The sequence below is a fragment of the Rattus rattus genome, chromosome 3 (assembly GCF_011064425.1).
Source record: "Rattus rattus isolate New Zealand chromosome 3, Rrattus_CSIRO_v1, whole genome shotgun sequence".
Lineage (NCBI taxonomy): Eukaryota > Metazoa > Chordata > Mammalia > Rodentia > Muridae > Rattus > Rattus rattus.
The window spans coordinates 63,271,706-63,298,158 of record NC_046156.1 but is presented as its reverse complement, the minus strand read 5'-3'; the positions used below and the strand labels follow the sequence as shown (position 1 = coordinate 63,298,158).

At 40.5% G+C, this 26,453-nt stretch overlaps 1 protein-coding gene across 4 annotated transcripts in view; it reads left to right on the top strand.

Moving 5' to 3' along the window:
* Gatad2b (GATA zinc finger domain containing 2B) overlaps positions 1–25,583 on the top strand; it is a 75,532-nt gene extending 49,949 nt beyond the window's left edge. For 2 of the 4 annotated variants that reach the window (XM_032897872.1, XM_032897869.1), the window contains exons 2-11: positions 7,357–7,692; positions 14,371–14,500; positions 15,139–15,270; positions 16,222–16,353; positions 17,796–17,966; positions 18,546–18,861; positions 21,588–21,790; positions 23,063–23,173; positions 23,429–23,546; positions 24,953–25,583. In XM_032897872.1, the coding sequence (XP_032753763.1) occupies positions 7,358–7,692; positions 14,371–14,500; positions 15,139–15,270; positions 16,222–16,353; positions 17,796–17,966; positions 18,546–18,861; positions 21,588–21,790; positions 23,063–23,173; positions 23,429–23,546; positions 24,953–25,086 (1,782 nt within the window). In that variant the 5' untranslated portion in view covers position 7,357 and the 3' untranslated portion in view covers positions 25,087–25,583. Of the gene's footprint in view, positions 1–7,356; positions 7,693–14,370; positions 14,501–15,138; positions 15,271–16,221; positions 16,354–17,795; positions 17,967–18,545; positions 18,862–21,587; positions 21,791–23,062; positions 23,230–23,342; positions 23,547–24,952 lie in introns of those variants that run through there. The other 2 variants (XM_032897870.1, XM_032897873.1) reach the window with 2 other exon arrangements.
* The last annotated feature ends 870 nt before the right edge of the window (positions 25,584–26,453 follow it).

Sequence of the window (26,453 nt, the reverse complement as noted above, 5' to 3'; positions counted from 1 at the left end):
CTGTTGGATATAAAACTACCAATAGAATTACTGAGTTATATAGTGTCTCTGTTTAATTTAGTGAGTTGCCAACAGCAATATTTGAGTCTTTTACTTTTTCTGTACATTCCCCAATGTTATTATCTGTCTTCTATACTATATCAATCCTAATTGTGAAAGTGACATCGTGTGTGTGTGTGTGTGTGTGTGTGTGTGTGTGTGTATTGTGCGATTGCACACATACATGCACTACCCTAAATATAGAACAATTTTGTGGAGTTGACAGTTTTTACCTTCATGTGGTTTTTTTCAGGACCAAACTCAAATCACCAGGCTTGTGTGTGCCTTTATCCACTGATCCACATTGCTAGTTCTGCATCTTGATTCTGATTTTCTGCTCCTTGGTGACTGATCATTTTGAGAATCTTTTGTGTGCTCATTAGCCTTTGTGCATCTGGAGAAATGTCTATTCAGATTATTTGCTTCCATGCCTGGATTCATTCTCACTCATTCTTACCCCATTCCCCACCCCATCATTCCTTCATTAATTCATCCATTCACTTGTTCATTTATTCTTTTTGGTACTGAGGTAACTTGGTCTTGTGAATACTGTGCAAGTGCTCTATTGTACTACATCCCCAGACTTGGATTATATTTTATTTGTTATTCTTTTTTTTTTTTTTTTTTTTTTGGGCTGGGGGCCGAACCCAGGGCCTTGTGCTTCCTAGGCAAGGGCTCTACCGCTGAGCTAAATCCCCAACCCCTATTTGTTATTCTTTAATGATTTATTTTATATGTTTTATCTGCGTGTGTGTGTGTGTGTGTGTGTGTGTGTGTGTGTGTGTGTGTGTGCGTGTGCGCGCGCGCACCAGCTATGTGCCTGGTGCTGACAGAGGCCAAAAGGTAGCACTGGATCAACTGAAACTGGAATTACTAGTTGTGGTTATAAGCTGCCATGTGGTGCTGAGAGCCAAACCTGTTTTCTCTACAGGAACATGTGTTCTTGATCACTCATCTTTCCAGGCTCGAGACCTTGGGTTTCAGACATTGTCTGTTTGTAGATCATGCTAGCCTTTTTTCCTAGTTTCACCTCTGTAGTGCTAGCATATACCATTCTGTTCAATGCCTCTTTCCCTATCTTCACTCAGCTTGGGATGTTTTGGGCAAGCACTTTATAGCTACATTTGAAAGTACATAAAATACTAATTTTGTTTAAATCCAATTTATCTTTTTTGTTTTGCTATGGTTTTTGGTATATATCTAAGAAATGTTGTTTAATTCCAGGTGGCAAAGATTTATACTGAATTTATTCTAAGAGTTTTACATTTTTTTTGGGTGGTGGTGGAACACACCTTTCCAGCCCTAGTGAGGCAGAGGCAGGTGAATCTCTTGAGTTCCAGGACAGTCTTATCTATAGAGAGAGTACCAGGATATCCAGGGATATATAGAGAAACCGTATCTTGAAAAACTAATCAATCAATCAATAAAATAAAATAAAGAGGTGTACTTTTTAAAAAAAGATTTATTTATTTAATGTATATGAGTACACTGCAGCTGTCTTCAGACACACCAGAAAAGGACATCAGATCTCATTACAGATGGTTGTGAGCCACCATGTGGTTGCTGGGAATTGAACTTAGGACCTCTGGAAGAGCAGTCAGGGCTCTTACCACTGAGCCATCTCTCCAGTCCAAGGTGTACATTTTTAACTTCTACATTTAGGTTTTTGTTCTAGTTTTGCATGATTTTTATATATGGTTTAAGGGGGGCGCTCCTTCTTGATTGTTTTGCATGTGAATAGCCAGTTATTTCAGAATCCTTTGAAAAAGCTATTCTTCCTGATTCAGATATCTTTGTGTTTCTGTTGGAAGTCGGTTATTTGACCACAAATTTTATAAAGAGTGTATTTCTGAACTCTATTTTATTCTGTTAAGGATATGTCTGTCTTTATAGCCAACCTATTTTTATCTCTAATATTAGATAAGTTATTGATGTGAATCTTTGTACATTTTTTGTTTCCCTTTTGAGCATGTGGAATACAGCTTTGTATCAAATAACTCTTTTAAATAATTGTCTTAAATTTTGGGAGTTTTGTATCTGTGTAGATGTGTGTTTGTGTTCATGTGTGAAAGTGAGAATGTGTGCATGTTATGGTGTGTGTGAAAGTCAAAAGGCAATGACATACTAATCAGTTCTTCCGAGTCCCTCAGTGTGCTAAGGAGGGCATTTGAGAGATCTCTAGACTGTTTTTCTTCTGTTAGACTCTGTCCTTGGAAATTTAGCTGCCATTATCTTAGTTGTTCTCAGCTGCATCTCTTCAACTCAGTCTTATCCCAGATTCCCTTCCCTGAATTGTGCCCTAGAAATTCTTTTATGTCAGTGAACAAGGGCAGCTGTAGGACTTACTTCATTTGTTCTTTGTCACATACATTGACACTTGTTGCTGGATGTCTAGTACCTTGAAACCCCTGTTTAAGAGGTACTTTTGGATGAATTTTTGTTGTTCAGGTGAGATGTAACTCTGTTTCCTCTAATGTCATTTTGGACCGAAACAGAAATTGTAGAATGTGGTGGTTGTTTAGTGTTTTGTTTTTGAGACAGGATCCTCATTATGGTGCTCTAACTGGTTTGGAATTTGGTATTATAAATTTTTTTTTCTTTTTTTCGGAGCTGGGGACCGAACCCAGGGTCTTGTGCTTGCTAGGCAAGCGCTCTACCAGTGAGCTAAATCCCCAACCCCAGTATTATAAATTAAATTGGCCTCATTCCCAAGTTCACCTGCCTCTGCTTCTGCTTTCCTAGTGCTAGTGCTAGAATTAAAGTATCTATGCTTATGTGTGTGGGGGTATATATGATTTGTGTGAATGGTGTTTGAGGAGATCAGAAATTAACTTTCAGGAGTCAGTTGTCATTATGGGGAACCTTGTTTCAGGCAGGGTGTCTGTTTTTTACAGTCTGCTGCAGGGTAGCTGGCCTGTGGGCTTCTGGACAGTTCTCCTGTCCCCTCCTCCCATTGCTCTCGTTAGGAGTTTTGAGATTACAGATATACACCCCTATATTTGACATTTTTACATGGATTCCAGGGGTCAAACTCAGTTTGTTAGGTTTAGCCAACAAGCATCTTTATACAGGCTGTGCTGTCTCTCTAGTCCTTCTGTTGCATTTGTTTGACACCATTATTTTCCTTTGTCACTTTGTTAACATGGCAAGCTTTCTCTCTTGCTTTCTGACTCATTTTCTATAATTTAACCCTTAAATTGAGGTTCTAGCCTGGCTCCTTTCTACATATTCTTTTTCAGTAGTTTGAGTCATCCTTTTGTATCACTTCAATTGCTTCATATGCCTGTTCAAATAAGCACCTAGTGTTGGCCTAAGCTGTGAGTCTTTTGCTTATGTGCCACATATGCAGCTGTTTTTTTAATATCCTCGCCTTGATTTTGTGGTGCCAGTTTAGCACATCTATTAGAATGTTCTTTGTTTAGGTACAGAAAACAATAACAATAGCTAACAATAGCTTAAATATTAAAATAATTTTTTGGCCACTATAATAAGAATGCATAGATTAGGGATGGAGAGATGGCTCAGCGGTTAAGAGCACCCGACTGCTCTTCCAGAGGTCCTGAGTTCAATTCCCAGCAACCACATGGTGGCTCACAACCATCTATAAAGCGATCCGATGCCCTCTTCTGGTGTATCTGAAGACAGCTACAGTGTACTTATATATAATAAATGAATAAATCTTAAAAAAAAAAAAAAAAAAAAAGAAAAGAAAAAAAAAAAAAGAATGCATAGATTAGCTTCAGGGCACAATGATATGTTGACATGGCTAATTAGCTCCAGTCACTATTTTCTGTTGTACACAGTGTCTGCTTTATCACTAGTAGGCTGCTTTCTCTCTTGGTCAAAAGATGGCTACTAGCAATAATACAGCCAGGCTAATATGTTCTCATTCAAATTCAACAGAATTCAATAGAATTTATAGTGTTTAGTGACTAAGGTGTTGTTTCAGTTTTTGTTGTACATATTAGTTTTACATAGTACTGTCTTAGGGTTTCTGTTGCTGTGACAAAACACCGTGATCAAAAATGTAGCTCAAGAAAAGGGATGTTTGTTTGTTCTGGGGTGTGTGTGTGTGTGTGTGTGTTTCCATTGGTCGGTCCATCCATCCCTCCCTGGCTGTCTTGGAACTCAGACCTGTACCTGCCTCTTACCTCCTGTCCTAAATGCTGGGATTAAAGGCCTTGCACCATCACTGCTGGGCAGAAAAAGGTTTTTTTAAGTCAGAGAAGGTAAAGAAAATTGTCTTGTCTTGTGTTTTTGCCTTTATTTCTCAATCAGAATTAGAATCAAAAGCAGTATACAGATAGTCTCTTAATTTTTGGTGATTTAAACAATTTTATACATTGTGCAAAAGAATGTATATAGTAAAAATCATGCTGGGATTTTTTGAATATTGATCTTTATTGATGCTAGCAACACTTTAATCCTGGACAATACTGGTCTTTATTGATGTTAGCAATACTAAATGACTGGACAGTGCCAACAGACCCCAGCTCCCAGGCAAGACATAAAAGCATGATAGTTTAGCAACATAGTACAACATAAAGTAAGATAATTAGGTTAAATGCAGTCCTGAACTGTGGTTTTGATTTGTTTGTTTTTTAAGTTGGAGTCTCATTTTGTAGCCCAGGCTGGCCCAAAGCTCACTCAGGATGATATCAGTGTTGTGGCAGTCTGCCTGCCATAGCCTCCCAAGTGTTGGGATTACAAGTGTGTGCTATCATGCTAAATATCGTTATTTCTACTCTCTAACCTTGAACATGATGTATAGGATATATTTAATATTTATAGGGTGATTAGATGGACAAGAAAAATATTAATACATGAAAATATATAATATTGCTTACTGATGGGGAACCTATGACAGATTAAAGTACAGATACCACCAAAATCCATCTTGAACCAATAAATTTTAAGGTTACTTAAAGGAATTTGGGTGAAAGTTTAGTTATGATAGTAGAAATGTCTCAAAGACAGTTGTATCACAAAAGCATGAGTGACAGCTCAAAGCTAGAAACCTGGAGCATGGTGCATACCTGCAGCATCTAAACAGGTTGGAAAATGTCCTTTCTGGTGGCTCTTGCAGGCAGTTCTGCTGGTCTTTTGTTTCTTTTAGGCCAGCAGTTCTCAACCTGTGGGTTGTAACCCCTTTGGAAGTTGAATGACATTTATACAAGGGTTGCCAAAGACCATGGGAAAACACAGATACTTACATTGTCATCCATAACAGCATCAAATTACACTTGTGAAGTAGCAACAAAAATAATATAATATTATGGGGCTGGAGATATGGCTCAGTGGTTAAGAGCACTGATTGATCTTTCAGAGATCCTGAGTTCAATTCTCGGCAACCACATGGTGGCTCACAACTATTGTTAATGGGATCCGATGCCCTCTTCTGGTGTGCTTGATTGAAGAAAGCAACAGTGTACTCACATAAAATAAATAAATAAATTAAAAAAAATAATTTTATGGTTGGGGTCACCACAACATAAGATATATTAAAGGGTCGCAGCATTAGAAAGGTTGAGAACCACTATTCTAGGTAGCTCTTTGGTCTCCAAGCAGCTTGGATGGTCTGAGAATGAATCCCTGTAATCTTTACTGCTTAAATATTCTGGGGAAGGGAAGAGCAGAGTGAATCTGGTCAGTTTCAGGGACTTCCTGAAGCTGTTTTGAATTGTTGCCCCCAGTCATAATAGGCTTCCTTGGAGATAATAGTAGAGGATATCTAGGAAAAGGCAGTGTCTTACTTTTTTTTTTTTTTTTAATCTAGATTTGTATAGATTTGAGGGTAGATAAGAAGTCTCATCTGTTTAATGTTATTTGTATGTATATTTTCAAGACTGACTATTTGATATTGAATAACCAGTTGATATGCTCTTCCCTGGGAAAGACTAGTAATCCAGCTCTCTTATCATTCCTTGGTTGCCTATAGTTGTTTGTAGAGGTTTGAAGCCTCCTGGGCTCTCCCCAGTCCATGTTAGCACATCGGTTGTTTTCCTTGTTCAGCTCTTATTTAAGACAGTTGTGTCGGTAAGACTTTTTGAATGTAGCTCCTTACATTTTTAGGAGACACAATCTCATAGCAAAACTGCTTATTCTTCTGGCTCTTAATTTTCTTTTCTGCCTCAGTCCCTGAGCCTTGGGTATGGGAGTTGTACATCGATAGGCTCTGCAGCTCTGCATTTTAATAGGCTACAGTTTTTTGAAATGGTTGTTGTCTGTTGCAAAGAGAAGTTTCCTCAATGCCAGATAAGGACCACATTTATCTGTGAGAAATGTAGTTGTGGATTCTGCTAGCACTGGGGAAGACAGAGACAGGCATATTTCTGAGTTCAAGGCCGTCCTGCTCTACATACTGAGTTCTAGGACTATGTGGAAAGGCTGTCTCAAAAAAATAAAATAATATATATTATATTTATTATTTGTTGTGAGAAGTTGCATATTCCATAGCATTCATTTCAAGGTCAGAGGACAACTTTTAGTAATTGTTTCTTTCCTTCTACCATGGAGCTCTAGGATTGAACTCAGGTCATCAAACTTGGCAGCAAGCACCTTTTCCCACTGAGCCATCTTGCTGGCTCTATTTGCTGATGTTGTTTTAGTTTATTTTTTAATGGCTCTATTTGCTGTTGTCATTTTAGTTTATTTTTTAAAATTTTGTGTATACATCTAAGCATCAGACACACATTCAATATGTACAAATATACATGTATGTGTATACACATGCACGTGTACACGCTTTGAATATACATGCTGAATGTATGCCTGATGCCTACAGAGACCCGAGAGGGCTCTGGATTCCCTGGAACTGGAGCTTTATGGATGTTTGTAAGCTGCCATGTCAGTTCTGGGAGTTGAACCCCAGTCTTCTACAAGAGTAGCAAGTACTTTGAATCACTTCTCCAGCCTAGTTGTATGTCTAATTATATACAGGATCTGGCATTGTAGCTCAGGCTATCTTTAAATTCTAGATCTCCTGACTCAGATACCAAAGTTCTGGGATTTAGGCAAGCTCTATCATCTCCAGCGTGAATGTTTTTGTTGTTGTTGATTGTTTATGAAGAACCATCCACGTGAGTGTAGTGTTTGATTTTGGGTACCTTTTATAATTAAAGGCCTTGGAGACTACAGTGTATTTGAAGTTTGATTTTATTGCTGAAGTTGACTGGAGAAATACTTGTTAAAGGACAGTAATAGCATTGGGGTTCTCCCTGTTTATCTCTAAGTTTAAAAAAATTACTTTTTCTTTACCTCAGCATTTCACTTCACATTCCTACATAAGAAATCTTATTCTGATCTTTCATTCCATAGAATGGATAGAATGACAGAAGATGCTCTTCGTCTGAATCTTTTGAAGAGGAGTTTGGACCCAGCAGATGAGCGAGATGATGTCCTGGCAAAACGACTGAAAATGGAGGGGCATGAGGCCATGGAACGGCTGAAAATGTTGGCACTGCTCAAAAGGAAAGATTTGGCAAATCTTGAGGTGCCGCATGAGTTACCTACCAAACAAGATGGCAGTGGTGTCAAGAGTTATGAAGAGAAACTTAATGGAAATCTCAGGCCTCATGGAGACAACAGGACTGCTGGAAGGCCAGGCAAAGAAAACATCAATGATGAACCTGTGGATATGAGTGCTCGACGGAGGTATGGAACAGTTTAGCTGCCTCCAGGGATGGGGTCTTCTTAAAATAGGCTTGTAAAAATGGGATGAACCTTGATGAGAGAACAGTGCCTTTCATCCTATAGCTGCCTGCTTTGTATTTTGTTGTTTTGCATCAGGGTCTCAACACTATAGCCATGCTGGTCTTGAACTTCTTGTGGCAGTCCTCCTGCCTCAGCATATTAGTGCTGGGATACCATATATAAACTACCACATGATGATGTCCTAATGCTTCTTGAAAGAAGTTGTGTCCTCTGGCTTGAGTTGACCATGAGTTTCTCTTATTTCCAGAAGAAGCTAGTAGCTCATAAAGAAAGTCATTGTTCTTACCTAAAATAAAGGGGCCAGAGAGATAACAAAATAACTAGTAGTGTTTGCTGCCCAGTCAGGAGGAATGGACTTCAAATCCTAGTTCCCACATCAAATAGTTCACAGCCACCTATAATTCTTGCTCTAAGGGATCCAGCACCCTCTCCTAGCCTCTGTGGTTACCTGTGCAGACTTCTTCTTTCTTCTAAAAAAGGCCATTTCTGGAATAAGGTGACATAATATTTCTGCTTTTTTTTTTTTTTTTTTTCCCTCCTCCTAAAATGGCTGTAGGATTAAAGCAAAGAAATTGGCATCAGCCAGGTGGTGGCAGTGCACGCCTTTAATCCCAGCACTCAGGAGGCAGACGCAGGTGGATCTCTGAGCTCAATGCCATCCTAGTCTACAGAGTCAGTTTCAGGACAGCCAGACCTACACAGAGAAATCCCTGTCTCAGATAAACAAAACAAGTCTTTCCTTCAGATCATTCCCAGGGATTTAGGATCTATTTGTTATAGATCTCAGATTCTATTTCATAGACCTGGCTTTTCTTTTGTCAAAAGGAACATTATACACATGTGGTCCCTACAATTCTTGCTCTGTCTACTTTCTTCAATTCCTACATACAGGTTCCTTTGTACACATGTGCTCATTCCTATTCTGTTCTATGTTTCTGTTTCTCTCTCTCTTACACACACAACATTTTCACAGGCCCTTTTTCTGATGTCTGTCAAAATGTAAATTGAAGAAGGAATGTAGAGCTAATGGGGGCTTAAATCTGTCTGGTAGGTAGTTGAATCAGAATATAGACACCCCTAGGTTTTTTTGTTCATTTGTTTGGTTTGGTTTGGGTTTTTTTTGTTTGTTTTAAGATTTATTTATTTTATGTATATGTGTACACCGTAGCTGACATCAGACACGGCAGGAGAGGGCATCAAATCCCATTACAGATGGTTGTGAGCCACCATGTGGTTGCTGGGAACTTGAACTCAGGACCTCTGGAAGAGCAATCAGTGCTCTTTTTTTTAATTTTTCTTTTTTTCGGAGCTGGGGACCGAACCCAGGGCCTTGCGCTTGCTAGGCAAGTGCTCTACCACTGAGCTAAATCCCCAACCCCAACAGTCAGTGCTCTTAACCACTGAGCAATCTCTCCAGCCCCAACACCCCTAGCTTTAAGAACACTAAGTTTAGGGTTGGGGATTTAGCTCAGTGGTAGAGCGCTTGCCTAGCAACCGCAAGGCCCTGGGTTCGGGTCCCCAGCTCCAGAAAAAAAAAAATTAAAAAAAAAAAAAAAAAAAAAAAAAAAAAATGCTGGTTCCTGGGGGTTGGGGATTTAGCTCAGGGGTAGAGCGCTTGCCTAGGAAGTGCAAGGCCCTGGGTTTGGTCCCAGCTCCGAAAAAAAGAACCAAAAAAAAAAAAAACACTAAGTTTATTAATAGTTCAGAAATAATTGATAGAAGTAAGAATTACTCATTATTCATTTTATTTAACTTTCCTGACTTTTATCCTGGATTAGTATCCAAAGCAGGATCTTTAACCAACTAGACTAATGGATAAGAGAGAAGGAAGGAAGGAATAGATAATGCCTTACACACACAGAGAGAGACAGACAGACAGACAGACAGACAAAACCCCAAAACAACAACAAAATCTCACCAAACAAAAAACCTAAAGTAATTTCTCTTGGTAATAATATTTTTAAACCCTTGTAAAAGCTTCATCTATCCTTTCAGAGCAAGTGAATGAAATACTAGACAGATCTTTCATGTCTCAAACTAAGCCCTTTAAGCACATCCTTCATAAACACATCCTTACACCACTTTGACAAGCTGGCAGTTCTGTTTAATTATTCAAAAGTCATGTAGCTCAAAATACAGTGCCTACTTAACCTGTATAATTTGCTAGAATCAGGTCCAAATATTGCCCCTCACCCCCCCAAAAAAGGCCTTTAGCCTTGAAAACCCAATCATTTATTTAATTTTACTTGTGGATAATGAACTTACAAAATAAAATACATTACACTTTGTGGGCATTGAGTATAATGGCATCTCTTTCTGCTTCCCCACAAGGTGTTCTGAACTATAGAGAGGCATGATCTTTTTAATATGAATCAAACAAGGCCACCGGAGAGGTGGCTCATTGGTTAAGAGTTCTTGATGCCTTTTAGAGACTAACCTGGGTTGAGTTTCTAGCACCTATACCATTTTTAACTCACAACCATCTGTACTTCCAGTTTCAAGAGTTCAACTCCTCCTTCCAACCTCTGAGGGCACCAGGCATGTATGTGGCAAACATATATGTATGTAGGCAACACTTGTGCACACAATAAAATAAATCTTTAAAAGAAAACAAAAGAATTAAAAGAAAAATATGGGGGTGGGAGTGGATGGGGAGAGGAACACCCTTATAGAAGAAGGGCAGGGATATGGGATAGGGGGTTTATGTCCGGGAAATGGGGAACGGGAATAACATTTGAAACATAAGTAAAAAAAAAAAAAATTCAATAAAAGGAAAAAAGAAAAATATGGAAGGTGACATTTGTAACATGAGACCTTCTGTCTTTGTTGCTTCAGTACCACTAATGGGGCAAATTCTTATATCTCTAAATTAACATATATGTTAATTATTAAATAAAGTGAAACTAGTACAACTACTACTTTACAATGGTAGAGAAACAACTTTTTCTTCTGCTGGTTTGTGCTGAGACTTGAACTGCAGTCATTCATTTACTGCTACCGTGGGATCCCAGATCTACATCACATCCAGGTAGACTTCTTTGCTTTATTATTGGGATAAGAACTAGGAGCTTTAATCCAGGCCATGGTGGTACATATTTAAGACCAGCCAGGGTTACAAAAGAAAAAACAAAAAAAGAATTGGGTGCTTTATAGCTCCTGGGAATATGCCAGATTGAAGGGTACATTGGTGTTCAGTTTTTAATAATCTCTTAACAAGTAAAAGTTTCATATTTAACAAGCTTTAAATAGTGCTTTAAAATATGTTGGATTCCTGGCATAGTGGCATGTGTGTTAAGTTCAGTGCCTGGAAGGCAGAGGTAAGCAGATCTCCGAGTTTGAAACCTGCCTGGTCTATAGAGTGAGTCTAGGACAGCCAGGGCTACACAGAGAAGCCCTGTCCGGAAAGAAAAAAAAGAAAGATAAAAGAAAAAGCAAACCAAGATTAAGACTTGGTTTATCTATCTAATATGTATCTAAGCATAAAGTGTTATTGATTGTTGTTTGCTAATATAAGTTATTGATAATGTTATATAGTTTCAAAATGTTCATTAAGAAATATTTCTGGGGGTTGGGGATTTAGCTCAGTGGTAGAGCGCTTGCCTAGCAAGCGCGAGACCCTGGGTTCGGTCCTCAGCTCCGGAAAAAAAAAAAAGAAAAAAGAAATATTTCTGCCCATCATGGTAAACCATCTCAGCAATAGAGCTTCAGGGAAGAATGTGTTACCTTAGAAACAAGCTTTTTACAGAATATACTTACTTTAGCCCAGACCAGAATTTCATAAAGCTGCTGATTGGTGGTATAATAAATATGGATGAATCAATGAGGGACTTTTCAGACCTCAGAATTGCTCACCTAGGGTGATCTTAGTTTGAGAGGATGAAGGAACATAGAGATGACAAACATATGAACATTTCAATTTAGGCACTTTATTTTGTCTAGAGAACAAAAAGCTCTTCCTCCCTCTAGTGGCATTTTTTCCTGTAACACTCTATTCTCAGCTTGCTGTCTACCTTGTGGCTACAGTGCAATCCAGACACATCAGACACATTTACTAGTCCACAAAGTAGTCATTCTCTTTACTCCCTCTCCTCTGTTTTCTCAGCTAAACATACTAGTAACTCAGATTTGCCCTGCTGAGAAAGTAAAGGCTTCTTAGGTAAAACTAGGAATGATGATGGTGCTTGCTGGGAATTCAAGGTTAGCCTGGCCTACAGGGACCAGCAATATCGCCCAGTGAGTAAAGTCACTTGCTTTTAAGGCTGATAACCTAAGTTCCTGGAACTCACATGTCAGGAGAAGAGAGCTGACTCCATACACTTGTCCTTTGTCTTCCACAACTGTACTCTGGCACTTATGTACCTGCATGTACAGACAGTAAATTAAAATTATAAAAGCATTTAAAAAAGCTTCTTGGGGCTAGAAACACACACAAACATATACAGATACTTTTGTGTCCCCAAAAGACCTGAGACAAAAAAACCATGAGAAAATAGTGGATAGGTGTGTTGTACAAGTAATGACCTGTGAGCTTTTGGGTTTTAAGTTCCATCTTTAGGACCTACAAGCACGCCAACCTAACCTAGACTTATTTACTCCCAACCTTTCTATCTCTAAAAGCTGTGGCCATAGCTCAGTAGTAGAAGCATGCTTAGGTATCTCTGGAGCCTTGAGTTCTATCCCCAATACCACAAAAGAAAAGGGGAAAAATAAATTTAGCCAGGCATGGTGCTGCATTCTCGAGTTCATAGTGCTTGGGAAGTAGAGGCAGGGAAATCACAATTTCAAGGTTAACCAGTTGCATAAGACCCTGTCTCACAAACATTTAAAAGTCAGGCTATGTGGAAGATAGAACATTTATTGTTTTGGGAATCTAAGAAATTATATTTTTCAGGATCCTTTATATTTGAGCTGCAGAAATATAAAAACAAGGGTTATCAAATGAATAGATTTGGAAGTAAGAAAAGTCAGTGTGAGAAAAAAGAAAGGAAAAGTCCATGTGAAGGATTTTAGATGTCAAAATAGCTGCTAGTGGGGGTCTGGAGAGATGGCTCAGTGGTTAAGAGCACTGTCTGCTCTTCCAGAGGTCTGGAGTTCAAATCCCAGCAACCACATGGTGGCTCACAACCATCTGTAATGGGATCTGATGCCCTCTTCTAGTGTGTCTGAAGAGAGTGAAAAGGTACTCATACATAAAATAAATCTTTAAAAATAAAAAAAAAGTAGTTCCTTTTCAGCAAAGGTACTAGATATTCTGATAGTATGTCTTTGGTTTACTCCTTTTCTAAGAGGCTGGTATACTTTATAATTGGTACTGTCAGTTTCCTCACGTTATTGACCACACCGTCCTTTGCCCCACTCTGACTCACTCTGGACAGGATACAGTGTCCCTTAACTAGAGCCGAGTTATTAGTGTTAGAGTGAGCTGCTTCCTTTTCGTCCATCAGCAGTACTCAAGTAGATTACTACATTCTGCCGGCTCCGCCATTCCTTGACGCCTCTAAATAACTAATAATATAATTAATGACAGCTCAATGCTGTGCTATAGGGAAAACAGTTGTAAATTAAAACACTGTGATATTAGATATTAGAGCACTTTTTAATTTTTAAGGCTGCCCTGAGACTTCCTCTGTAGACTAGACTGACATTGAATGCTGGGATTAAAGGTGTGAGCCCACACACTAAACTCTCTCTCCTTCTCCCTCTTTCTCTCCCTCCCACTCCCTTCCCCCACTTCTTACTTTTATGTATATGAGTGTTTAGCTGGCATGGATATCTGTGTGTCATGTGCACACAGTGGTGGCCAGAAGGAAATGTCTGATCCTCTGGGACTGGAATTACAGACTATTGTGAGCCACCATGTTGGTGCTGGGAATTGAACCTGAGTCCTCTGGAAGCGTAGCCAGTGTTCTTATTCAACCGTCTTTTCAACTCCACCTTCTTTTTCCTCCCAATTTTAAAAAAATAGGTATGAGTATTTTGCCTACATGTATGTCACATGGTGATAGGTATGTCTGCTTCCCATGAAGGCCCAAAAGAGGACATCAGGTCTCATGGAACTGAGTTACAGACAATTGTAAGCAGTTTTAAGTCCTGAGAACTAAACCTGAGTCCTGTGGAAAAGCCAGCTTGTAAGCTTTGAGCCAACTCTCTAGCTGCCCTACAATTCTTAAAGCTTTTCACCACTTCCTCTTTTTGTCCCTGCATAGTCTGACAGATTTTAGATTAGATTAGAAGAATATTTTACTGGGCTGGAGAGATGGCTCAGTGGTTAAGAGCATTCTTTGCTCTTCCAGAGATCCTGAGTTCAATTCCCAGCAACCACATGGTGGCTCACAACCATCTGTAATGGGGTCTGATGCCCTCTTCTGGCATACAGGTGTACATTCAGGCAGAAGGCTGTATAAATAATTATTATTATTTTTTTTAAGTATTTTGCTAAGATTTTTCCATTATTCAAATCTTGGTATCTTTATTCTAGGACTTGTCTTTGTCTTGCTAAATCAGAACAGACTTAAGTTCCCTTGGGATTTCTCTGTTGATTGTAGTGAAGATATTTTCTTAACTTTTAAAGGAACTGTCACTGTTGGAAATACTGTAATTTCTCCTTTTCTCGTCCAGTGAACCAGACCGAGGAAGGCTAACTCCTTCCCCAGATATAATTGTTTTGTCTGATAATGAGGCTTCCAGTCCCCGATCCAGCTCCCGGATGGAAGAGAGACTCAAAGCAGCCAACCTAGAGATGTTTAAGGTAAAAAAAAAAAAGAAAAGAAGTTCCTCTTTTTTCCTTTTTTTATTTTATGTTCCTTCCATTTTCTTAATTCCCTGGTTTGTTTTGTATTTTTGTTTTGATTTGCTTTTTAGACTTATATAACTACCTATTTGATAAATTCTTCACGCTGATTCTCACAGTCAACCAAACAGAAAAGAGAGTTTGCTAAAGCATGTGTATAAGCAGTCATATTCAATATAATTCATCTTTAGAAAATGAAATAGCACTTTGTCATTTAAGTCACATAAAGTAAATCCTAAGGTATGATGATTCCCTTTGCATTATGCAGAATATAGAAGAATTCTTGTTTTTTTTATATATCTATATCAAACATCATTTTAAAGATTTAGAGGCTATTTTGAAAGATAACATTGTTTCCTTCTTGTCAATCACGTTTTTCCTTGGAATACACTGGTCTTTATGTATCGTCACAAGTACTGTTTGAGTACCTGACTCCTGAGTGCTGCTCTTGTGGGCTACAACGATCCAGTCACATCTTCACTTCTTCTGCTTCCTATACAACAAGATTTCAAAAGAGAAATACAGATCATCTCTTGCAGGAAGGGATTCTGGTTACCTGCTGCTGTTGCTGACCTACAATCTCCATGTTTCTTTAGGGGAAAGGCATTGAGGAACGGCAGCAGCTTATTAAGCAACTGAGGGATGAGCTAAGATTGGAAGAAGCTCGTCTGGTGCTGTTAAAGAAACTGAGACAGAGTCAGCTACAGAAAGAGAATGTGGTCCAAAAGGTATTTCTAGAAAGGAGAAAAAGTCTAGTTTGAGATGGTAATACCCCTGGTAGAGTTAGTCAGTTTCCTGGACTGTTCTCTGGTTCTGTGGGTTGTTTTTCTGTTTGTTTTGTTTGTTTGTTTGTTTGTTTGTTTAAAGTCTCTACAAGTATAGAGATTAAAAAGTAGTAGTTCTGTTTTGTTTTATCCTTCATCATTAATCAAGAGAATTTAGTTTGGGCATAATGTATGTACCTGTGATGCCAGGTAGAGTTTAAGCTGAGGGCCTGGAGAGACAGCTCAGCCGTTGCGCCCACCTGCTGCTCTTGTACAGAGGCTGCCTTTGACTCCCAGTACCACACGGCAGGTCGCACCCAGCTTAGTACAACGCCAAGGAACTTGTGCCTTCCTCTGGTTCTCTGCAACCACTAGGCACATCCACGGTACACAGACATAAAGGAAGGCAAGCCATCATATACAAAAAGTGCTGCTTTTTTATAAAGGAGTTAAACTAACCATGTTAGACCCTGTCTGAAGGACGGACAGACAGACAAGTGACACATGCCTTTAGTCCTAGTACTTGGAAAACAGAGCTGATCTACAGGTCAGCCCAGGCAATACATAGCAACACTCAGTCTCAAAGAAACAAAACAAAGAAGAAAAATTTTCCAGAACACTTAATTTCATTTCTCTCATGTTTCTTTCTTGTCAGGAACATGATGTTCATTTGTCGTTTACTCACAAGGAAACTTTAAAGGCCTAGAGCTTAACTGAGCTTTACCTCCAGGGTGTTTGGTTTAGGTTTGGTGTTTTTGTTGTTTTGTTTTTGAGACAGGGTTTCTCTGTGTAATTCTGTCGACCAAGCTGGCCTCAAACTCAGAGATCCTCCTGCCTCTGCCTTCCAAGTGCTGGGATTAAAGGCGTGCGCCACCACACTCAAGCTCACGTCTCATTTTCTGTTTCCCCTGCCAGACTCCAGTTGTACAGAATGCAGCATCTATTGTCCAGCCATCTCCTGCACATGTGGGACAACAAGGCTTATCTAAACTTCCCTCCCGGCCTGGGGCTCAAGGGATTGAACCTCAAAATCTGAGAACATTACAGGTATGTGACCATAGTGGGATCTTACTATTGGAGAGATCTGTCACTCTTGTCTTTATTTGAGGATTTTTGTAAAGATTATAGAAGAATCTCAATATGTGGCCAGCAGCCTGATCTACATAATGAGTTCCAGAACAGTCATGTAGAGAGACGCTGTCTCCAAAAAAAAAAAAAAAAAAAAGGACTCCAATACTCCTCTGGCCTCTTCAGGCATAGCACTCACATACATACATTTATATATACAAACAAAATAAATCTTTTTTTTTTTTAAGATTTATTCATTTATTATATATAAGTACACTGTAGCTGTCTTCATATACACCAGAAGAGGGCATCATATCTTTTTTTTTTTTTTTTTTTTTTTTTCTTTTTTTTCGGAGCTGGGGACCGAACCCAGGGCCTTGCACTTCCCTAGGCAAGCACTCTACCACTGAGCCAAATCCCCCCAACCCCATCTCTTTACAGATGGTTTAGAGCCACCAGAGTTGCTAGGAATTGAACTCAGGACCTCTGGAAGAGCAGTCAGGGCTCTTAACCACTGAGCCATCTCTCCAGCCCAAAATAAATCTTTTTTTAAAAGAAGTCAGGGGCTAGAGAGATGGCTCAGCAGTTAGGAGCACTGACTGCTCTTCCAGAGGCCCTGAGTTCAATTCCTAGCAACCACATGGTGGCTCACAACCATCTGTAATGGGATCCGATCCCTTCTCCTGAAGTTTCTGAAAACAGCTACAGTGTACTCATATAAATTAAATAAAATAAATCTTTAAAAAAAAAAATCAGAGCTGGAGAGATGGCTTAGTGGCCAAGAGCACTGGTTGCTCTTCCATTAGATCTAGATTTAATTACTGGCACCCTCAAGAGCCTCACTTCTTTATGTAACTCCAGTCTCAAGAGATGTGTTGCCCTTTTGGCTCTGAAGGCACCAGGTATGCATATAATGCATAGACCATACATGTAGGCAAAACACCAATACACATTTTTTAAAAAAAAGTGAAACGTTTTCTTAAGACCTTTCTAGCCACTAATCAGCATTTAGAGTAATGGTCAAGGGCCTGAAAAGAGGCTGCATCAGAGGGTGAGAGCACTTGCCTGCCACTCTTGCAGAGGGCCTGGGTTCTATTCCTAATACCCATGCGGTAGCTCAAAACCATCTGTAACAGGAGTTGCAGGGAAGCTGACATCCTCTTCTGACCTCAGCAGACAGTGCACACATGTGGTGCACACACATACATGCAGGTAAAATATCCACATGAAATGAAAATAAGTTAATCTAAAAAATCTTTTGACTAGAGTGATGTGTAGGTTTCTCCCATTGATTATTACATGAAATTATTGAGTGTGTGTCCCCATGGTTCTAGTTGGGACTACTGTAAGCAGTATTTTCACTTTGCATCTTATGGGGTATTATGCCATCTGTGAGTTCTTTTCCTATTCTTCCCCTTTAGGGTCACAGTGTCATCCGTTCAGCAGCCAACACCACCCTTCCACACATGTTGATGTCTCAACGTGTTATTGCACCAAATCCAGCCCAACTTCAGGGCCAGCGGGGGCCACCGAAACCTGGCATTGTACGCACCACAACACCTAACATGAATCCTGCCATCAGTTACCAACCAGTAAGAACACAAGCACTGGGGTAGAAACAGAAAAGTCCTTTATTTGCTTTTCTTATGAAAGAGCTACAGGTGTTAAGGTTTTTTTTTTGTATAGAGAAACTAGGCCAAGAGTGATTTGAAAAGAGAGCATTCCCTAGAATGGATGTTAAGGAATTATGTAAAAAATGATGGTAGAAAAAGCAGTATATTGTAGAGCAAAGCTAAATTAGCTAAACTCTACCTTAAGAAAGAAAGATAGGGATGAGAATGGGATGAAAGTGATAGAAATTTATTACTCAAGTGTTCACATGAAATCCTCAAAAATACATGTAAGTTTGAAAAAGGGAGGATGGGAGGTACGTGTGTGATAAGAAGCATAGGTACATGCCTGAAAGCATCCCTGATCTTTTCTTTCTCAGACAGCTTTAGCTCATGTGTGCCAACATTCTTTTTTTCTTATATACCAGGATTATCTTTTAGTGGTAAGTTAAATGTTTCCTATTTTGAAGAAGCTACAGACCAGACTAGGATCAAGTAATGACCTCTCAAAAATTAAGATGGTCTCCTACTTATCAGCAACCTGTCCCTATTCCCTTCCAGCAGTCAAGTTCTTCTGTTCCCTGTCAGCGCACAACGTCGTCTGCCATCTATATGAACCTCGCCTCCCATATTCAGCCAGGGACTGTGAACAGAGTGTCCTCACCACTTCCTAGCCCCAGTGCCATGAGCGATGCTGCCAACTCACAGGCTGCAGCCAAATTGGCTCTTCGAAAACAGCTGGAAAAGACGCTCCTGGAGATACCACCACCAAAACCTCCCGCTCCCTTACTTCACTTCCTGCCTAGTGCAGCCAATAGCGAGTTTATCTACATGGTAGGCTTGGAAGAAGTCGTACAGAGTGTCATTGACAGCCAAGGTAACACTTCCTTCTAGTTAAGTCTCTAAGCATGGGGTTGCCAAGCCTCTTGGCAGAGAACAAGAATTATAGAGAACTGTATAGTATTAAATAACTGCTCTTAGTCCAGGCCTGATAGCTCATTGCTTATAGGCCCACCACTTTGTAGGCACAGGCAGGAAGATTGCTCCAAGTTCTAGGCCAGCCTGGGCTATGTAGTAAAGTTAAAAAACCAACTTAGAGTACAGACTGAGCCCCTGTCTTGAAATTTTCAAAGCCACCCATACAGATAAAAATAAGAAAAATCTTAAAAAGAAAGAGTAGAGTCTGGGTTGAGGATTTAGCTCAGTAGTAGAGCACTTGCCTAGCAAGTGCAAGGCCCTGGGTTCGGTCCCTAGCTCCGGAAAAAAAAAAAAAAAGAAAGAGTAGAGTCTGGAGATGTAGTTCATTTAGTAAACTACTTGCTTATCTGGAAGGTACAGGTAATAAGATTACAAGTTCAAGGGTATCCTTAGATAAGATCCATAATCAACTTCTAGATCACTCTGGAATATATAATATTCTGTCCAAAAAGAAAAGGGAAGAGATGGAAGGGAAGATAGTATGTGGTGGTGGGTGGTGGTGGTGGTGGTGGTGGTGGTGGTGGTGGTGGTGGTGGTGGTGGTGGTGGTGGTGGTGGTGGTTGTTTTTAAAGAGAGTTTGTTCTGAACCACATTTTTGGGGGAGTAATCCACCTTAGCAGTGAGTCAGAGGTATAGGAGCTTGAAGCAACTGGTCAGATCACATCCACACGCAGGAAATGGAATGATAAATATATCTTACTTCGTTCCCTTTTGTTTTGTTTTGTTTTGTTGACATGAGGTCTCCATATAATTGTGGCTAGTCTGGAGCTCATGTGTAGACCAAGCTGGCCTTGAACCCACAAGGTATCTATCCTGCGTGGTCTCCACAAAGTGCTGCTATAAAGGCATGTACTACAGTGTCTGTTCTTTAGATAAGTAGAATTTCTGGTTTATGAGTTTGTGCTGAATTATTATATTCAGTCCCTACCCTTTCAATGTTTATAGTGGAAACACTATATATACTGTGTAAATAACTTAAGCATCATCACAGGAACGTTGTAATCTAGAACTGAAACAGATTGTGACACCATGCAGTGTGATCCTAACAGTCATTATTAAACTTTAAGTTCCAGACAGTATCAGAAAGTCCCTAGAGAACTGACTAAACATTTAACTGTTAAACAGATCATAGGGTGCCTTAATTTCAGCCAGGTAAAATAGCTTATGCCTATAATTCCAGCACTTGGAATACTAAGGCAAAAGTGTTGTGATTTGGAGGCCAGCCTGAGCTACAATGTAAAACCTTGTCTCAGAAAAATCTTAACAAAATAACTATTCAGATCCTGTTAACAGTATTGTAAATGTGTGGGTGTAAAGGGAAAATTAATATAAAGGAATGTTAAGAAACCTGAAGGGGCGGCTGGAGAGATGGCTCAGAGCTCTGGCTGATCTTCCAGAGGACCACGTGCCAGCCCACAGTGAGTGTAACGTCAGTTCCAGAGGCTCTGACAGCCTCACACAAGCAGACAAAATACCAATGCACATGAAATAAAATTTAAATTTAAATTAAAAAAAAAAAATAGGGGTTGGGGATTTAGCTCAGTGGTAGAGTGCTTGCCTAGAAGCCAAGGCCCTAAGGCCAGTCCCCAGCTCCAAAAAAAAAAAAAAAAGAACCAAAAAAAAAAAAATAGGGCCAGCACTTGGGAGGCAGAAGCAGGTGAATCTCTGAAGCCTAGTCTTACCAAGTGAGTTCCATCTAGGAATATACAGAGAAACCCTGTCTCAAAAAAAAAAGAAAACAAAAACAAATAAAATCAACAAAGCATTGTTTAAGTGGATCCCTTTGATTTTAAATGTATTATTATGAGATTTTTGTAACTAGGTAGGGCTGTAGCCCCGCCTTACCTTAAGCTCCCAACTTCCCTAGCCTCCCACCACTATGATTTATTAAATTGTATTGCAAAAGTTTTTAAGACCATTTGAGGTTGTTCATGCCTTTAATCATAGCACTGAGGAGGCAGAGGCAGGGGGAAAATCTTGAGTTTGAGGGGCTAGTACTGAATTTTAGGGCAAGCCTAATCTACATAGTGAGGCTATATCTCAAAACGAAACCATATATAAATTTTCGATTCACTTATTTAATTTATATGAGTAGTTTTGCCTTCATGTGTGTGTATCGACCATGTTCTCCTGGTGCCCTCAGATAATCTTTCAGAAGAGTGCGTCACAGTCTCTGAACTGTAGTTATGGTGTGTTATGAGCCACTGTACGGGTGTACAGAGCCAAACTGCAGTCCTATGGAAGGGCAGCAAAGTGCTTTTTAAACTTACTACTGAGCTGTTCTAGCCCCTTGAATTGGTTTGTTTGGTTTAGTTTTGTATAGTTTCTTGTTTTAAATTTGTTAATTTTGTTGATAGAAGAGAATGTGAGGTTGCCAAAAATGTGTCGTGTTGTTGCCATTATGAAGTCAGAGGACAGCTTTGTAAAGTTCTTTCTTTCCTTCCACCTTAAGATGGGTTTCAAAGATGGAACCCAGTTGTTTTAGGCTTCCACATACTCACCTATCTCACTGACCTTGTGTTGTCTCTAAGTTACCAGAATTAACTTGTAGGGAAGACGCTTATTAAAAAGTAACAGAAGAGGTGGGGATGTGAGACCACTAACATTCTTTTTATTGGCATCTAGGCAAAAACTGTGCCTCACTTCTGAGGGTCGAACCCTTTGTATGTGCCCAGTGCCGCACAGATTTCACCCCTCATTGGAAGCAAGAAAAGAATGGTAAGATCCTCTGTGAGCAGTGTATGACTTCCAACCAGAAAAAGGCTCTAAAAGCTGAACACACTAACCGGCTGAAAAACGCTTTCGTTAAAGCTCTACAGCAGGAACAGGTGAGAACTCTGACTCCTACCTGCATAGTCATCTGAACAGGCTTGGTTTTTCCAAGGGGTTTTTGGGCCTAGAAACCTAGATTCCTTTATATATATGGCAGGGTGTGGCAGCCTTCAATCCCATCACTCTGGAGGCAGAGGCAGGCTGATCTCTATGATTTGGAAGCCAGCCTGGTTTACAGAGTTTCAGGCCAGCCTAAACTACTAGGTAATGACACCCAGTCTCAAAAAACAAAACAATATAGTCCTTTTCATTACTGTGTCCTGTTTATATCATTCGGTTGTTTTCAGTTGGCTGATAATATAATACCATGTATGAATGACTAAGATTAAAGGACAGAAAGAAGGCTTGGAATATATATATATTTTTTTCCATAGCTCTGAAGAACGTCTCACCATTATCTCTAAGTGGCCTTGAACTTTGATTCCCCATCTTTGCCTTTGAGTTGGTATTGGAGTGGGCCACTACATCCAGGTCCTCTACTCTCCACCTTAGGTCAGACAAATGGATTTCGCTGAAAGGAATTTGCTGCACACTTTCAATCATGCAGTCTGTAGTTAAGTGGCAAACAGAAGAATATATGTTAAAGTAGCCCAGTGAAGATAAGTGGTAATGGAAGTGTGTGGGCCCTTCCTAATAGTAGCTTCAAAGGGAAAGATGTGTTAAGATGCTCAGGGCCTGTTCTCTGCTCCATTTCCCACTCCACTACTATCAGAGTCCTCTAAGTAAGTAGCATCATGAGCCTTGTGGGAGATAGATAAGCAGAAATCAAAAATCAGATACTAGTTAAATGGTAGAGCACCCACTTCCCGTATCTGAGGCTCTGGTTTCAGTCTCCAGCACTGTATGGTAATTACAGGCTACCATACATGAGTGCATAAACGAATCTTTTCATCTATAAGATGTGTTGGCTGCTTGTACCTGGACACATCGGCGTTGCCATCCCACCAAACATTTTACCTTTTCTACATTATTATAACTAGCTGGCATCTTTACAGAAATAAGACCCTTGGTTTTCTAGTTAGAAAATTAGGTGCTAGGCTGGAGAGATGGCTCAGTAGTTACGAGCACTGACTGCTCTTCTTGCAGTCCTGAGTTCAAATCCCAGCAACCACATAGTAGCTCACAGCCATCTGTAATGAGATCTGATGCCCTCTTCTAGTGTGTCTGAAGACAGCTACAGTGTATTCATATATAATAAATATTTTCTTAAAAAAACAAAAAGAAAATTAGGTGCTGTCTTGTTCAGTTTCATGTCATAACTCCAACAGGAAATTGAGCAGCGGTTACAGCAGCAGGCAGCACTGTCCCCAACTACAGCTCCAGCTGTGTCCAGTGTCAGTAAACAGGAGACCATCATGAGACATCATACACTTCGGCAGGTAAGGAATTTTTCCACAGCCCTGCTTTCTCTTAGGGGCTGCACTTCTGCAGGAAATGCTTTTTTTTTTTCTTTTTTTTTTTGGTTTTTTTTTTCGGGGCTGGGGCCCGAACCCAGGGCCTTGGGCTTCCTAGGCAAGCGCTCTCCCACTGAGCTAAATCCCCAACCCCTGCTTCTGTTCTCTTTTTACTCCTCTGTGTCTCTTGAACTTCTGTAATGGCAAGGTTTCATCAGCTGTCCTGTTCCCTGGTTGCAGGCTCCACAGCCCCAGAGTAGCCTCCAGCGTGGTATACCCACATCTGCCCGCTCCATGCTTTCAAACTTCGCACAGGCACCCCAGTTGTCTGTGCCAGGTGGCCTCCTTGGCATGCCAGGTAAGAGGGGTTAATTTCAGAACTTATCTCACAGGGATGACTTTTCCTTGATCTTGTATAGCTCACGCTGGCTCTGAGTTTGCTGTGTAACCAAGGCTATCCTACTTTTGCCACTTCCTAGCCCCAAGTACAGGAATTACAGGAATGTACCACGTAGCTCTAGTGTACAGTTTTTTTGTGCACAGGGGTGCATGTGTGTGGGTACGTACACGTATGGAGAGGCTAGAAGTCATTTTTGAGTGTTACTCCTCAGGCACTGTCGGGTCTCCTGTTTTCCTCTCGCTTGTAAAGTAGGCAGGCTTACCAGCAAGCTCCAGAGGTCTGCATCCCATTGTCAGGATTACAAGCGTGCACGACCACAGCTCACTCGGTGTATGTGGTCACTAGGGATCAAGTTCAGGTCCTGTGTGTGTGGCAAGTACTTTTTTGCTGATTTTGCGGTCTCGAGGTTTCGAGCTCTGTCTCCATTCAAATTTTCTTTCCTTTTTTTTTTTTTTTTTTAACTATGTATGAGTGTTTACCGGCATATACTCTGTACCACTTGTATGCCTGGTGCACGCAGAGCAGAATAGGGTGTCTGATCCCCTGGAACTGGAGTTACTTATGTGAGCCATCATGTGTGTGCTAGGAATTAAACCTCAATCCTCTGGAAGAACAGCCAACGTTCCTGTGTTTGTTTGGGTTTTTGTTGGTTTGTTTTTTGGATCGGGGGAAGGGGGTGTGGTTTCTCTGTGTACCCATAGCTATCCTGGAACTCACCCTATAGACCAGGTTGGCCTCGAACTCAGAGATTCTCCTGCCTCTGCTTCAGTGCTGGGATTAAAAGCGTCACTACCAACTATTGAGCCACCTTTAGCACGGATGCACAAATCTTTAGCAACCCCTTTAGACCCCATCGTTCCTTTGTTTTCTGTTTTCTTAGTCCATAACTGTTCTTTTGTTATTCAGCAACTCGAACCTTTACTAAGCCATGAGTGCACTAAGACTTTGGTACTATTATAAATTTAATTCTGATAACACTTTCATTGAGCATGTGAGTTCTAGAACAGCAGGGTCAACTGTCCAGCATGAATGATCTAGAATTTTCCTCCACACGCATTGGTCTGAAAATCAGAGCAGGACATTGATTGTTTGTCCATTTTAATAATTTTTCTGTCACCAAGGTCTAACCTTTTCTATATCGTACTGTAAACACCGTTCATCAGTCCTAACAGGACTGACATTTCTGGAGGAGCTCTTTCCCTGAAGCTTGGTGGGAGTAAGAGTATAGCTGTGTAGAGAAGGGTAGATAAGTCCAGGCCATGGCAAATACCTCTTCCCCACCTCTAACCGAAATCTAGGATAGGACAAGGGGGTGTTGTTTCTTCTCTTAATACCTGTCCTTTCCTTTTGTCTGATGAATCTAGGTGTCAACATTGCATACTTGAACACTGGCATCGGAGGACATAAAGCCCCAAGCTTGGCAGACCGGCAGCGTGAATACCTTCTAGACATGATCCCTCCCAGGTCTATATCTCAGTCCATCAGTGGGCAGAAATAACGCCTGTTCCACTCGTGCTGCCCATCCTTGAACCCTTTCCCCATTTCTCCCACTGCCCCCACTTCCGTCGCATGCAGTGCCTGTGCTGGTGCCTACCATACACGGAAAGCAAAACCGAAAAAAAAACAGAAGACAGAAATAGACATCAACAAGAAAACACATGCCCCGCCCTGCCACCTCCCCTTGATTTCACACTGCTGCGATCTGTTCTCCTGCTGCTCTGTCTTCTCTCTTTGATTTCCTTTAACAGTGAGGTGGGATCTTTGCCTCTGATAGAGGTCAGAATGAGGTCCTGGGGAGAATTTAAGCCCTTTGATGTGTGTTTCTAAAGTTTGTTTTATGCTATAATTATTATCATTTTTAATTATATTGTGTGTTTTCCCTTTGTTCTGTAGACGGTTAACCCCATCTTCTGTTTTCTTTATGTCCCTACCTCCCTCTGCTAACCCTCCTCCTTTTTTTTAAAAAGTATATATATATATATAAATGATATACAATTCAGTGATCACATGCAGATTGCAGTGGATCCTCAGCTGCCAATAGGAAATAACTGAGAATGTTAGGGACGGAGATGTTGAGTGCACTTAACCTGAGTTGTGGAGTGGGTGTCATCAAGCAAGTATGAATAGCATCCCAGCCATGGTTGGTCAGGATCTGGAGAGTTTAGGAGGCAGTGTTGGTAATGAAGTTGAACTCTGTGACAGTGAGTAAAAGAGCCTAAAGGGGAGAACCTTAAAACAGAAAACTACCTGTAGCTTAACCATGGGATATGGGGGAAGAGGTGTTCCATAAGTTCAGTAGTGTCCCAAAGAGGGCTGCAGCCAGGTCCTGACCTTCTAGGTGCTTGAAGAGTAAGATGGGTCGCCTGACCCCAGTGAGGACACAGAAGTCTGTTCCAGGCCAATCATCTTGAGATTGTTTCTCTTATTTTCTTTGTTAAATTGTCTCTCATCACATCTTCATACCCTTTAACAAGTGTTCATCTTCCTTCTAACCGGAGTCCCAGAGGAATGGCAGTTTCCAGACTGCAGGTGGCTGGGTATCCTAGAAGTTGGACTAAGTATACGTGAATCATGTGACAGAAGGGGGAAACTAGACATAGAGGAAGAAGAGGTTTCTCTCAGCAGTTGAGAGTCTCAGGTTTCCATCCCTGTCCCCTCTGAGTGCTGAGAGAGAATGGGTATAGGCCCCCAATCAGGTTGGTATTCCACTCTGACTCTGCTACACTGGCTGTAGATCCAATTCCTCAGAGCCAAGCAACTTGTCAAATCAGCTTTGGACCTCAGCTATACAAGTATTGTCTTCCCCTAAGCTCCTCTACCCCCAAATTTTTGTTCATTTTGCCCCCCCCCCTTTTTTTTTTTTTT